The following is a 15876-nucleotide window of genomic DNA, read 5'->3' on the forward strand; positions in this document are numbered from 1 at the left end:
CAGGTGGAGCCCCACTGAGACAGTGGTGCACCTTGCTCTGGCACTGGAGGGGGATGCCTTGCAGATCCTCGCTCACCTAATGCCCGCTGAGCAGTGTGACTACAGGGCCCTTCTAGCAGTGCTGGAGTGGTGTTATGGGCAGAGGCCATTGGAGGAATCAGTGAGGGAAGAACTGGGCAGCAGGTGGTGCTGTGTGGAAGAAAGCCTGAGAGCATTTGCAGCAGAGCTTCACCACTGTCGTGGGCATGGTTACCCCCAGTTCCCTCCCATTGCCCAAGAAGAGCTTGCCCTCTGTGCCTTTGTAAAGGCCTAATGCCGGAGTGCTTTTGGCAGCATGTTCACCTGACATCACCATTGTTGCTCACAGGGGCAATGGCAGAGGCAGGGAGGGGCGAAGCAACTTTAGCCCCCCCCCAAGGCGATCCAGTGACTCCCAGGATGCAGCGAGCCTGGGCTTGTGTCACTGAGGTGGAGGAGCCTGTGAGACGGGTCTGACCAGTGACGTGCTTGCCAGGGAGCGATCTCTGTTACTGGTGTGGTGAGGCAGGCCATGTGGCCTGGGACCACCCCGCATCAGTGCCATGCCGTAGCCCAGTGCAGCCATCGGGATATGCCAAGCGGGCAGCACTGGCCAAGACCTCCAGCAGAATCCTTCCATTGTCATCTCTCCAAGTGGGCTGTTTGGGTGAAGAGCGAGGACTACATGGTGGAGGGCATCAGATGTTGTGTGTTGGTGGACATGGGATCAACCCTCACCGTTACCCATCGGGGTGTCCTCCCCAACACAGACCAGCCATTCCTGTCTAGATGGAAGACGCTCGCGGTCTAGCTGGCTATGGTCACCAGTGACTGTGTGGCGATGAGAGGGAAGAGGTGGCTGGGCGTCGCAGTGTTGCTAGCTGACATCCGGAAGTCCTGCATCTTTGGCCTGGAACTGCAGTCCCGCTAGGGGCAACACTCTACCTCGGCGCTGTGTGGCTTCAGCAGTGAAATGACAACCACCACTGGACTCTCAGCAGCCCAGCGCAACACAGCTGAACCAGGGATAAGCGCTGGAGGTGACTCTTCTGGAGGCAAGGTAGCAAGCATCGTTGACCAGCAGCAAGCAGGTGAGTGATTCTGTGCTGGCCCGGATGAGGCAATGGCTGAGCGTGGGATGGCAGCTGGAGTGAGCAGAGCAGAGGTCTCCGCCCTGGACCCGGAGACCACAGCCCAGTACTCTCAGTTAGGCACGCTGGAGATGGCCGCTACGGCGGTGGCCGTTCCAACAATGACAGACATATCCTGTAGCTGGTGGTCCCCCAGGGGCGCTGTGCCACTGAGCTGCCATTGATGCACAGGCTGGTGAGAGCCTGCTTTGGCAGGGTCTCAGAGACAAAGAGCAAGCTGCGTAAATGCTTCAGCCTGCTGCTTGCCTCACCAAACAATGCCTCCCTTTGGGGGAGGTGAGTTACAGACTCCCCACAGCGCCCAAGCAGTGGCGTTGACTACCACCGGGACTTTGTGGACTCTGGGGTTGCTGGAAGCAGATGTCCCTCAGGTGGGGGCAGTGTGGTGCTGGGCGGGGGTAGTGGAACGTGATCCACAACCTGCCCCAGCATTCCCGGTGCCCAGCGCCGTTTATTGGTCTTGTTTTAAAATAGTTTTGTGGGATTATATTGGGATGTTCAAGTTCATTTATTGTTATATTTTAGCTTGGGTTATAGAGTTATTTGCGTGTGTGTTTGTGCGTCACCCTGACTGTAACCAGGGTGATGCACCTCTCCCATCTGTATGTGACTGAGTGGGTTCTCTCCCCAGGTCATAGCGCCTGGTCTGTTTTTGTGTGTGTCGCAATAAAAACAGTTGCTGAGTTAAACAAGCCTTTCTCGTCTGTCATCAGGGACTGAATGCTCACCACAATATGATTGGGACCTACACGCACCATGACAGCAGGCTATTCGCCACTCTCCCTTTCTAGAATGCCCTGCAGCTGCTGTGAGACATCCCTGACACATGCAATACACCAACCGGCAGTCCCATTTACAGCCAACAAATTCCCATTCATTCCCCTTACCAGGATCCCCTTCCATAACAGCTGTGCTACTCTTTTTTTTTCCTGACCTCCTGCGCAGCAGAGCCACTCATGGTGCCAAGATCCTGGCCACTACTGTCTTCTGCTGATGAGCCATCTTCCCCAGGTATCCAAAGCTGTATATCTGTTTCGGGCTAACAGTAGGGATCTGCTGCACTACCTTCCTGCTACTGCTTTGCCTGTTGGTTACCCTTTTCCCATCTCACTAAATGCATTATTCACAAATTGCTGAGCATCACAGGTGCTCCAAAGTGAATCACTGTGCAGCTCCAGGGACATCACGTAATCTGCCAGGAGTTGCAGCTGGACTAATTTCCTGCATATATAATTATCTGTTAGTCTCTAAGTTCCCACATTGCACAGGAAGAGCGTAACACAGTACTGAGCTCACCTACCATGGCTAAAAAGCTTTGGGGGAGAGACTACAAACAAAAATTCTGCCCTCTCCTTACTCACCCTCCTCACTAAAACCCAGTATTTACTAAAATCCATACAGCCAGTCAGCAGCCTCTCTCAAAAAGATCACTCTGCTTGAACCTAACTTTTTAGTGGCTGTCATATTTAGCTAAATATCCAATTGCCTATTATCTAACAATTAATTAGCTTGCTTTTTAAAAATTCCTGTAAATTAACTTTTTGAGCAAGCGAAGAGACTAGTCTGTTTATGTTCTCTGAACTTTAAAGGGCCATTAATGTTGCTGGTCAGACATCTCACGGGAGAGTTCATGTAATATTTGTTATAATATGTTTACATGGCTATCAGATTTGAAACTTATGTTGGCTTTGAAATTCTTTAATACAATATGGGTTGAAGGGTGACTTCCTGCTTCCTGGAAATTAGCAGTTGTTATTCTATATCCTTAAGCCAGATGAGGATCAATCAGATCCTTCCAGTTATAGACTCTTTTCACTAACTTCATGTGTCTGTAAGATAGTGGAATGAATGGTAAAAGCAAGGCTTTCCTATTCTGTGGGAAAAAAAAAGTGGGATATTAGCTGTTTGCCAATCTGGATTTCATAAAGGGAGGATGACCATGGACTCAGTGTTAAGTTTGGAATCTGATATTCATAAGGCCCAATTTGATAAAGAATCAGCGGTAGCAGTTTTCTTTGATGTAGAGAAAATTTATGGTATGTAATGGACTCATGGCTTCCTGCTTAAACTGGAAAAGATGGGAATAGGTGGCAGAATGTTTAATTGGATTGAAGAGCTTTTTATGTAATAGCAAGATGCAAGTTTGAATGGGAACAACATTCTAAGGAGTATGAGATAGAGAATTGGATTCCACAGGGGCGTGTGTATGGCTCACTCCTTTTAATGCCGCAAAGACTTAAGTTACTTGTTTTTCTAAAAGTAACATTACACCCACAATTGATCTCAAGTTGTATGGTAAATCTCTTAAACTGAGTTAGTAGTAAAGTTCCTAGGTATGTGTAAACTGAGTCAGCAATGAAGTTCCTAGGTATCTTGGATGGACATAAGGCTAACGTGGAAGGTGTATGTGAATATAAGTCTAAAGAAGTGTAAAAAGGCCCTTCATGTGAACAGATGCTTAGTTGGATGTGATTGGGTTGCAAGTAGGAAATCATCCCCAATTTCGGCATTACTGGTTGAAATTAGTGAAGTATCTTTACACAGTTAGCAGTGGTTTATTGGGTTAATGTAGGAGGATATAAAGTTGGTCATCCAGTATTGGCAACATTAGTAGAGTGTTGGGAGCACTGCGTCATTAGACTGTCATTTTTGGTGGATGGGAAATTAATGGCCACAAAATCTCGGTTGGTTTCATGTGTACCTCTTCCTGTTACTCCTCCATGATTTTCCCTTATCTGTGGTTGGCTTGAGCCTTCAGAAAACGATCAAGATGAGGGGTGATTGTTCAGCTATATATACAAGGCACATATTATGGATTCTTGCATATCTACACAGCTGGTTCAAAAGATCCAGTGACAGGTTGTACTGGTGTTTCTGTTTATGTTCCAAAGTTTCAGGTGACTAATAAGAAAATATTATCAGAGGAAGTATCAGTTCTCACGTCAGAGATGATTGCTATCATTGTAGCCATGGAATGGGTCAAAGAAATATGCCCTGATTATGTACTTCTGTGCTCTGACTCATTCTCAGGCTTGACATCCATTAAAACAGGTACTTTAAATGATAGGTCAGACCTTATTCTTGAGATTGAACAACATCTGTTGAGGCTGCAGGGTCTAGGCCTGTGTATACATTTCATATGAGTTCTTGCCCATGTTGAGGTTGAAGGAAACGAGGTGCAGACATTCTTGTCAAGCAATCACTTAAAATTAAGGATATAAATGTAGTACTGCCTTTGCATAAGGGGGAGATGAAAACCATCATTAAAAAAGTCCATTCAAACAATTCAGTGGGGATGAGGAAAAGAAAGGACGCTAGTTATATAAAATTCAGAGGATGATAGGAATTCAACTGGTAGATGGGTATAAAAGGAGAGAAGTTCTACTTACATGTTTGTGTATTGGACATATTAGGCTGAATATTGTTCAGAATTAATATACATGATAGAGGCATCTGTAGGGGGTGCACTTGTCAAGAAAAGGTGCAGCATATATTGTTTGAAAGCAGTTTCTATGAGGTGAAAAGGAAACACCTAATTGCTAAAATGAGATGTTTAGGGCAGAGATTAACATGGAAAGTTTTGTAGGATATCACTGCCGCTGTAATGTATATAAGAGTGTATTTGACTTTCTGAAAAGCATTAGATTTTTTAATATGGAGATTTTTTTTTGGGGGGGGAGTACAATTTAGTGGGTTTACTTCCTGTATCTTTGCACCATAACCAACTAAGCAGGTGCGATAAAGCACTTTATGTTGTTCTGCCAGCTGCCATTAAATGTTATATGAAGAAGAAGAGACTCGCCTCTTCAATTCTCCCATGTTCACTCCATGTCTTAACTCCTGCAAGTGAAACTCTCAACCAATAATAAAGAGGAACTTGCCGAAATCTCACCTTAATTTCTGTTTATTCTCACTGAAGGCACCTGAGCTACAACCTCAGATTCCCACTCTAACCTCTCACTGTGGTTGCTCCCACAATGGCTGCTCTGCTTGAATCCAGCATCTTTTTATTGGTCCTAGTAAAACTCACAAGCAGCAAGACTTTCTCTTTGCAATACTTACCCCCTCTTGCACAGATCTTAACTCTCACTCATGATCCTCCAAAGTGAAACACATGCCTCCCACTCCCATTCACAATCCTCCAAAGTAAAATTCATAGCAGTACAACAAACTCTTTTCAAAGCTTCCTGCAATTACAGTATCAGCAATATTTATGATTTATCTACAATCTTTTTCTCTGTAATGACTATTTTAAGTTACATGAAATCTTGAGTTAAATATTGTTATAGTATAATTTTTATCTTTCCAGATTATCATTTTTGATGAACAGTAATCCAAAATGTGCTTTGATGAACAATGGATATCCCTGAGTACTTAGATTTGGATGCAATAGATTTTAGCGATGATACGGTAAGAAATGTTTATTTTACTTTGTATTTTTAACTTTAAAAGATAATGAACTATTGAAGCTACATCCAGAATTAGGACTAGATATGCAAACTTTGGCAGAGAAAATAGTGTTTCATTACTTGTATTCATTTATCTTCCCAAATTTATTTTTAACTTCCAGTACTGTTTTATAATGCTGGATTAAACCAAAAGGCCAAACTCAAATTTCAAAAAAAATACTAAATCAGATACTAAACCTTAGCTTCAGGATTAACTAGCATTATTTTGTTTAGCTTGAAATACATTTCTGCTGGAGAACTAAATGTTATTTTAAATGTAATTCTGCAAAATATTGACGTTTTACAATGATATTATAAATGTAAATTTTCCATTTGGAATAAGTTGTCAGCTGAACAAAGTAATACTCAGTAGTACTATTTCAGATAAATTGAAGAACCAGTGTAATTCAGTCATTTTAGACTTTCCTAAGGCACATGTTTCTACCATTGTTCTGAAATGTTAAAACATTAATCTCAACTTTTTTTGCTTGGATTATTGATCTTAAATTGGTTTTTAGATCATTAATAAATAACCCACACTATTAAAATTTTAAATAACTATTTTTCCTCTGAGGGAGCTGACTCCTGATAGTGAAATAATTGTTTTTGTAGTTGCATTTTTAAAATGCATCCAGTTTTGACACTGTACTTTTATTTCTGTGCTCGCAGCATTCTCTTAGATTTCCTGCCATGTTTTGAAATGTCTTTTTTTTTAACTTCTCGACCCTCTCATAGCTAAATCATTCAAATAAATTGTTTGGAATTGCTTGTGTCTTAGAAGTCAAAACAAACTTGATCTTTAATTTTTCAAATCTTGCCCAGTGTAACGGGATCCTACCACCAAGCACATCTTTACCTTCTTCCCACTCTCCGCTTTCCATGATTCCCTTGTCCATTCATTCCTTCCCACTAATCTCCCTCCTGGTACATATCCTTGCAAGTGCCAGAAATGCTACATCTGCCCATTCACCTTCTCCCTTACCTCCATTCAGGGCCCCAAACAGACCTTCCAGGTGAGGCAACACCTCACCTGTGAATCTGTTGGGGTTGCCTATCGCATCCAGTCTCCTGGAGCAGTCTCCTCTACATTGGTAAGACATAAATTGGTGCACCACTTTGTTGAGCACTTCCACTCCATCCACCAAAAGTGGAATTTTCTGGTGGCCAACCATTTTAATTACTATCCCCATTTCTGTTCCAACATATTGGTTCATGGCCTCCTCTTCTTCCATGATGAGGACAGTCTCAGGGTTGAGGAGCAACACCTTATTTAGTCTGGGTAACCACTAACCTGATGGAATGAACATCGATTTCTCCTTCCAGTAGCTTATTTTTCCATCCCTGTTCCCTATTCTTGTATTCCCCACTCTGGCCTCTTACCCCCTTCTCTTCACCTGTTTATCACCTCCTCCATGTGCCTCTCCTTCCTTTTCTCCATGGTCCACTCCCCTCTTCTTTCAGATTCCTTCATCTCCATCCCTTTGCCTTTCCCATCCACCTGATCTCACCTATCACCCTCCTACTGTACCTACTTCAGCCCACCCCCCCACATTTTTATTTTGACCTCTTCCTTTTCAGTCCTGAAGAAGGGTTTTGGCCCCAAAAGTGACTTATTTATTCATTTCCATAGATGTTGCCTGACTTGAGTTCCTCTAGCATTTTATGTGTATTGCTCTGGATTTCCAGCATCCACAGAATTTCTTGTGTGCAGTATATATCTTCCTATGATTTTCAGCTTGGAGCTCAATAATGCCAATTATGAATGGTTTGAATATTGGCTAATTCCTGATGTTCTGCCTTCAGATTAAAGAGTTGCATAGTATTTCTGAAACTTGTATCTGGATCATGCAATTTAATGTTCTTGTAATCATGTGAGATTTTATTCGGATAAGAAATGTGGATCCTGTGTTTAGGATTTTATCCTCTTAGTTTTGTTTGAATTACATATGCATTAAACTAGAGAATTCAAATTTTATTGCATTTTGTGAAACATTTTAATACCAATTTTAAACTCCTTAATGTTACCATATACAGAGAATCTGTATGCAAGTGCCATCACAAAGAAGGCAATAGATTTGGCACATCACCAAAACTTTGACAAGCTTCTATAGGTGCAGGGTATCCTAACTATGCATCATGGTGTGGCATGGAAATGCCAATGCCCAGGAACAGGAAAATACTACAAAGAGTGGTGGGTACAGCCAGTCCATCTTGGGCAAAGCCCTCCCTACCACTGAGTACATTTACATGGACTGGTGCCACAAGAAAGCTGCAAACGTCATGAAAGACCCCTACCATTTTTGCCATGCTCTCTTCTCACTATTCACTTTGGGTAGGAGCTACTGAAGCCTTGGGTCCAACATTACCATGTTCACGACCAATGATTACACTGTAATGATCGGGCTTCTGAATCGTCGTGAATAACTTCACTCACCATAACTCTTCTGCTTCTGTGACCTACAGTCTCACTTTCAAGGACTCTTTACAACCCGTGTTCTCAGTATTATTTATTTTCACAGTTTGTCTTTTGCAATTGGCTGTTCATCAGTCTTAGTTTTTTGTGTAGGTTCCCCATAAATTATGTTGTATTTTCTTGTATTTCCCTCAAAATGTTTGCAAGAAATTGGATTTCAAGGTAGTATATGATAACATATACATACCATTTCTCAATCATCAAGCTCTTGAACCGGAGGGGATAACTTCACTCACCCATCACTGAACTGACTCCACAACCTATGGACTCACTTTCAAGGACTTGTTATCTCGTGTTCTCTATATTTATATTCTTATTTATTTTTTATTTCTTTCATATTTCACAGTTTATCTTTTGCCCATTGGTTGTTTGACTGACCTGTTGGATGCTATCTCTCATTGATTCTATTGTGCTTCTTGGCTTTACTGTGTATGCCCACAGGAAAATGAATCTCAAAGTTAAATATGGTGACATATTTGTACTTTGGTAACAAATTCACTTTGAACTTTGAAGTGTGGACAGTAGAAGGATTTTGAAATGTACCAAGTTATTCAGTTTTTAATATTAAGCATTCAGTTCATAGGCATAATTTATCTGCAGCTATCAGGATACTGGAAGTTTCATTGTTCATTCATAATGCAAAGCTTTTCTTTCCCTATCTATTCAGTTTTAGGCATTTGGACATTGCTGGCAAGACCAAGATTTTTTGGTCAATCCTTTAGAACAGGGATTTCCAACCTTTTTAATGCCATAGACTAATACCATTAAACAAGGAGTCTACTGACTCCAGGTTGGGAACCTCGGATTTAGAAATTGGAGGTGAGCCAAACTCTTGAATTGTTGCCATCCTGCTGCTGAACATACTACAGTGGTGATGTTGGGTGTGGAGTTCCTGAAGACAATGGAATATAAGGGCAGCTTGATGGTAAATTTACTGGTAGTGGTCCCATGCCCAAGAACCTTTGTCCAGCTTGGCAGAAAATAGAACAGATTTAGGAAGTGGTGTCAGTGTGACCTTGGCAAGTGGAAGCAGTGCATTTTGTATCTGGTACACAACAGTGGAAGGAGGATGGGGTATCAGTTGTGATGAATGGCACTGAGCACTTTGAGTGTTAGTGGAGGTGTGCTCACCTAGACCAGTGCAATCAGATTCCTACCTATGGCTGGGCTTTGGACAATGCACTGAGGACCTCCTCTAATGATATCCTGAGCCTGGGATGACGGATCTCCAGCAAGCATAATGGGTATGACTCTGAATTGGATTCAATGCTTCCTGGATGTCAAGACCAATCACTCACCTCACCTGTTCCATATTTGGATTAATGTTGTGTAAAGTCTAGAGTTGAGTGATGCTGACAAAGTTCAAATGGGCATTAGTGAACAATTATTGGTGAATGACTGACTGCTGCTTGAAGGCACTGTTGATGATCCATCCATACTCTGAATAAAGTTTGGCCTGATTTTTATTGGTAGGATATACTTGCATACTTTTCCTTCTTTTTGGAAGAGATCCAAAGTTCATTGAGCTCATTAAATATAGATAAATGGAAAAAATATGCAGCATACAGTTTGGATTTTTTTTAAAAAATCCTCTTGTATTAAAGCTATCTGCTGTACCTTTCTAAAAGTCACAAAAAGTAATAAAAATATTTTAAGTGTGATTGTGCTTTAAATACATTGTACATTTGCAGTATCCATGGTGTGAAGTTTTTCAGCTCCAGTTTAGTACAGTGCATCTGGTAGTCATGACCTAAATGCTGAGTAAAGTATGGTTTTTATTTAAAACAGATTGCTGAATAGAGTTTCCTGAAGATTAAAATTTATCTGGTCTGTTTATTATTGCAGTCTAATGCATTTGTCATTCTAGATTTCACTTAGTAAGAATGAAGAGTTTAAATTTTTCAATTATGTAGCCAAATGTGTATGTTAATAGGGCGCCAAGTTTCCTGGCAAATCTCCCATGCCAAGGATGAGGAATGACAAATTTCTGGATGAGACTAGCCACTGTGCCAATGTGCTAGACAGAGGAAAGAAAAACTGAGGATCTCTCATCTGAATATTTGTAGTCCCAGAACATTTAAAATTTGAATGTTTTGGGATTTCTGCCAAAATGAACCACGGGTCTGATGAAGTATTTTCATACACTGCTATTTTGAATTTGTTTTAATTTATATCATGCAAAATGTATCCAAGTGATAGTGATGTGAAGACGTATCAAATATGGAAAGTTGAAATTATTAAAATTAGGTAACCCAGTTCATGCATAACCTGAGAGAATGTTTTGGTTTAGCTATACAACCATACCACCATGTTACTGAAAAGCTCTTAAAGATTATTCAAAAAGTGATTCCAGTAAAACATTATTCAACATTGGATCAGATGTGAAGCTGAATAGCTAATCTCAGATAATCCATTAGGCACACATTTTTATTTTAAAACCCATTCCCATTCTGACATGTCTGTCTATGGCCACCCCTGCTGCTATGATGAGACCACACTCAGGTTGGAGGAGCAACACTTTGTATTCTGTCTTGGTAGTTTCCAACCTGATGGCTTTAACATTGATTTCTCTAACTTTCAGTATCTTCTCCCCTCTCACCCTTCTCTTCCATTCTCCATTCTGGTTCTCCTCTCATTCCTTCTCCTCACCTTCCTATTTCCTCCCTCTGGCACTCCTTCTCTTTCTCTTTCTTCCATGGTCCATGTTGTGTTTGCTCTGCTGTAACTACTGAAGAAAACCTGATCCTGGAGATAGAACTGAGTCAGAATACTGAATAACCCCCAATTCAGCAAATTACTCAGCCAAAAATCAACAGATGCTTATGTGAGAATACTGTTCTTGGACTACACTTCAGCATTCAAAACCATAGTTCCATCTAGCCTCGACAAGAAGCTCAGAGACCTCGGCCTTGACCCTACCTTGTGCAGCTGGATCCTGGACTTCTTGTCAGATCGCCAGCCGGTTGTAAGAGTGGGCTCCCTCACCTCCAACCCTCTGACCCTTCATACAGGAGCCCCTCAGGGCTGCGTACTGAGTCCCCTCCTTGACTCCCTGTGTACCCATGACTGTGTCGCCACCCACAGCTTCAATCTGCTAATTAAATTTACTGACGTCACTACATTGATTGGCCTCATCTCAAACAATAATGAGATGACCAACAAGGAAGGAGTCATCTATCTGACACAGTGGTGTCAAGAAAACAACCTCTCTCTCAATGTCGCAAAAACAAAGGAGCTGGTTGTGGACTACAGGAGGAATGGAGACGGGCTAACCCCTATTGACATCAATGGATCTGGGGTTGAGAGGGTTAACAGCTTCCTCGGTATCCACATCACCGAGGACCTCATGCGGTCGGTACATACCAACTATGTGGTGAAAAAGGCATAACATTGCCTCTTTCAACTCAGACGGTTTAGGAAATTTGGTATGGGCTGCCAAATCCCAAGAGTTATCTACAAGGGCACAATTGACAGCATCCTGACTAGCTGCATCACTGCCGGGTATGGGAACTGTACCTCCCTTAATCGCAGATGTGGATAGCCCAGCGCATCTGTAGTTCTGAGCTTCCCATGATTCAGGACATTTACAAGGACAAGTGTGTAAAAAGGGCCCGTAGGATCATTGGGGACCCAAGCCCTCCCATTCTGGCAAACTCGACCCAGAATATATCTTAACATTTGAACCAAGATTCAAATGCAGCTCTGAGATTGGCATCAAACTTGAAGTTGGCAGTGGAAACAACAACAGATTTTACATGAGTTTTATTCAGTGTTTGACACCGTCGTTAGACTCGCTGATAACCTACTGGTCAGGGTTTGGATTGACTTCAGTTGGGCTGCCTCAAATTGAGCTTGATGCTGTTGTACGACTGCATGCAAGTCTTCTGAAATTGCATATCGATATAATAAAACATCTCATCGCCAATTGTTGTGTTCACTTGTGCATAACTACTGAAGAGACCCTGATCCTTGAGAGGTGAAAAAACTAGAACATGGAATAAACCCTAATTCAGTAAACCACTCAGCTGAAAATCAACAGAGCATAACTATTTAAAGGTCACAAAGAACATTTTTCTAAAACAATGGCCAATCAGAGAAGGTCAGCTAGGGGTTGGTTGACAGCTGACCAATAGGCATTGATTGCTTCACCATAAAAGTCCACTGTCCACTCCTATTAAATTCCTTCTTCACCCCTTTACCTCTTCCCCTGTACACTCCCAGCTTCTTACATCATTCTGCAACCCCTCCAACGCATCTGCCTTCCCTCTCACCCTGATTTCACCCATCACCTGCTAGCTTGTAATACTTGCCCTCCCCCCACCTTCTGCCCCCTTCCTTTCCAGTCCTGATGAAGAGTCTTGACCTGAAATGCCAACTGTTTAGTCCCCTCTACAAATGCTGCCTGATTTGCTAAGTTCCTCCAGCATTTTGTATGTGTCCCTGGAGATTTCCTGCATCTGTAGAACCTCTTGTATTTGTGAATCTTGATAGATGCTTTACTTATGCAGCGTTAAACAAATGTGTACCTGTTCCTCATTCGAAGAAAGCATGCACTCACCTACCTACCTTGACTAATCATTCCTCCACTTACTATAAAAGGATGTCCTCTGGTTAAAAAAAAGGATGCACTTTGGTAAAACGGCAGTGGCTGTCCACTCTATCTATATAATTTTATACACCTTTACCAAGTTGCCTCTCATTTTCCTTCACTCCAAAGTTTAAATGACACAGCATGGACTAGTGGAACCGAAGGGCCTATATCTGTGTTGTACTTCTCTATGACTCTAAATGAGCCCAGGCTCATCCAATCTTTCCGCATAAGGCAAGTTCCCTTATTTAGACAACACCCCTGCACCCTCTCTAAAGCCTCCACCTGCTTTTTATAATGAGGTGACCACTATTGAACACAATACTTCCAACAAAAATGAAATGGCTTACATAAAGGAGGTGGAGGAGCTCAAGATCAGGTGCCAGGCAAATAACATCTCCCTCAGTATCAACAAGATGAAGGAGATGGTTATCGACATCAGAACTCACACCCCTCTTTGCATCACAGTGGCAGTTTCAAACTTGTGGGAATGCATATCTCACACGACCTTGCATGGTCCCAGAACACATCCTACATATCAGGAATCCTCACCATTGCATCTTCCTTCTGCGGAGGCTGAAGAAAGCTGAACTGTGCACATCTATGCTTATGCCATTCTACAGATGTACAGTAGAGAGCATCCTAACATACTGCGTTGCTGCATGGTACTGAAACTGACATGTGGGGAACAGGAAAGCTCTACATCGGTAGTCCAAACCGCCCACAGCTTCACCAGCACCGGCCTACTCACCATCAAGGATACGTGTATAGAAAGGTGCTGGGAAAGGGCCAGTAATATCATGAAGGATCCCACCCAACCTGTTCATGGACTGTTAGTTCCACTCCTATCGGGGGAAGGCTACACAGCATCCTCTCTATGACCTCCAGACCCAAAGGCAGTTACTGTCTGTAACCTCCACCCAATAAACCACCCCTTCACACCTTCTAATCATTATATGATCATTTCCTGTCAGTTACTTTGTGTGCCTAGCATCACCTTATGGGCATACAGTCATTCTGTGTATATAAGCTATCTTATTTAATTATAGTTATTGTGTTTTTTTTTAAATTATTGTGTTCTTTATCTTTTGTGCTGCATCAGATCTGGACAGTATAGTGGATTAGTTGTGTTCCTTTGCACCAGTATACTGGAAGTGGCATTAAACACTCAGAGTGTTCTAAACAGAGTTTTATAGAGCTGCAACATAACCTTGTTGTTCTTGAACTCAATACCCTGACTAATGAGGGCCAACACACCATACCTTCTTAACCACACCTTATTAACTTGTGCAATAATTTTAAGGGATCGATGGACTTGGACCCCAATATCCCTCTGCTCCTCCACTCTGCTGAGAACCTGCCATTACATGGCCTGCCTTCAAGTTCAACCTTCCAAAGTATACCCTTCACACTTCCAGACTGAACTCCATCCGCCATCTCTCAGCCCAGCTCTGCATCCTGTATAAACTACAGAACACCACAACTATTACAACACCACCAACTTTGTGTCACCTGCAACCTACCCTTCCAATTCCTTGTCCAAGTCATTTATAAAAATAACAAAGAGCAAGGGGAATCAGAACAGATCCCTACTGAACACCACTAGTCACTGACCTCCAAGCCCAATATACTCTGTCTTCTATCATCCTCTGCTTTCTATGGGCTAGCCAGTTCAGAATCCACACTGCCAGGTTTTCATGGGTTGCATGCCTCATGACTTTCTGGATGAGCCTTCCATGGGGAACCTTGCCAAACATCTTACTAAAATCTGTGTATCATCCTAATCCTACTTGCCAAAGCCTTCTTGTGTTCCCTTCTAGCCCTTTCTAGCTGTAATTGTTTTTCCTGAATTTTTGTTAGACTAATTAATATAGTTTGAAGCTGAAATGTGACATACGTATTGTTTATTACTTTGGAAGTGTCTTTAGTGCTGTTGCAGGTGTGGAAACACGCTTGGAAACATTCAAGTATTAAGTTCTGGTCATAGTAGGAACAAATTTGCAAGTATGAGTTAACAAGCAGTAGGTCAGATTGTACTGACAACTATCCAGCAGTTCTCATTGAGAACTGAAACTCAGATTGAGTTCCACTCAGATTGAGAGACTGGCCCTAGGACAAATGTTGGTGGCTCCTTGTACTGATATGAAGTAGTGGATCTGGCCCCTCAGATTAATGCTAATCATGCTTTTAGTATGTTCCCAGGGATGGCCAACCTTCATTAAAAGTTTACTTTTTAATTCAATTAATATGAATGTTCAATAGACAAAGCAAAGTGCTTAGTTTCTTGATTTTGATTTGCAGTTTATATGGTTGGAAAGGTGATGTTGGCAATGCATTTCTGATAAATTAGTTACAGCTGCTGTTCAAGTGTCTAGTACTTGCAAATGACATAAGGCTGAAATGCTTTCTTTGATTTTATTTTTCTTTCAGTGATGTGAAGTATGTCTTACTTCAGATAGTTTATGTCTCTTATTTCAAACTGGACCCAAACATCCAAAATTCTGCTCAGGATATCCCCACAAAGCCTATAAACTTCTTCACTCCTACATCACAGTAGAGAAGCATGTTGTACATGTACTCTAGTGTATAATATTTCTCTAATTTGTTTCTTTCCAGTTTGGCAGTTCTGCAGCAAAAGCCCTTCCTGAGCTGTACAAAAGATCTGATTTGCAAAATGAAGATCGAATAGGTATTTGTTTTAAAATATGTTTTTATGCTTTCACTATGTGCATGGAGTGGATTGGATTTGAAAATGATTTAAATTTTGCGAGGTATATTTCAGTATTCCTATTATTAAGAATAAAGAATTTACAACTCTGAACAAGGCAATTACCTATCCTGTTGAGTGTTTGTGAACACAGAAAACAACAAGATGAGAGGTTGGATTGGATAACACTGGTCTGTCAGCATAATCCAGACAAAGGGACAATCATAATTGGGGTTATTTATGACTTGAGGTGCACTTAACTTTGATAATTAAGCAAATCTGGTGTGTAGGGATGCCTGCTATGTGGCGATGGTATTTAATTTTGGGCTAATTCTTTGCTGGCATTAGCCTTGAAGGGGGAAAATCATTGACAAGGGTTCTTGCAAACTGGCATAAAGTTGAACTGCTTTTTCATGCAGTTTTCATGACTGTTGTGGAGCCAATAGGGCAGTCCTCCCCCTAACCTCTGGCTCAGGTGAATGTTCCCAAAT

General features: G+C 41.9%; 1 protein-coding gene across 7 annotated transcripts in view; it reads left to right on the top strand.

The window, feature by feature from the left end:
- Positions 1-15876, top strand: part of sncaip (synuclein, alpha interacting protein) — a 99273-nt gene that overhangs the window by 40149 nt on the left and 43248 nt on the right. For 4 of the 7 annotated variants that reach the window (XM_073069419.1, XM_073069410.1, XM_073069402.1 and 1 more), the window contains exons 2-3: positions 5479-5579; positions 15295-15367. In XM_073069419.1, the coding sequence (XP_072925520.1) occupies positions 5526-5579; positions 15295-15367 (127 nt within the window). In that variant the 5' untranslated portion in view covers positions 5479-5525. Of the gene's footprint in view, positions 1-5478; positions 5580-15294; positions 15368-15876 lie in introns of those variants that run through there. The other 3 variants (XM_073069445.1, XM_073069437.1, XM_073069455.1) reach the window with 2 other exon arrangements.

The sequence above is a fragment of the Hemitrygon akajei genome, chromosome 2, assembly GCF_048418815.1.
Source record: "Hemitrygon akajei chromosome 2, sHemAka1.3, whole genome shotgun sequence".
NCBI classification, from domain to species: domain Eukaryota; kingdom Metazoa; phylum Chordata; class Chondrichthyes; order Myliobatiformes; family Dasyatidae; genus Hemitrygon; species Hemitrygon akajei.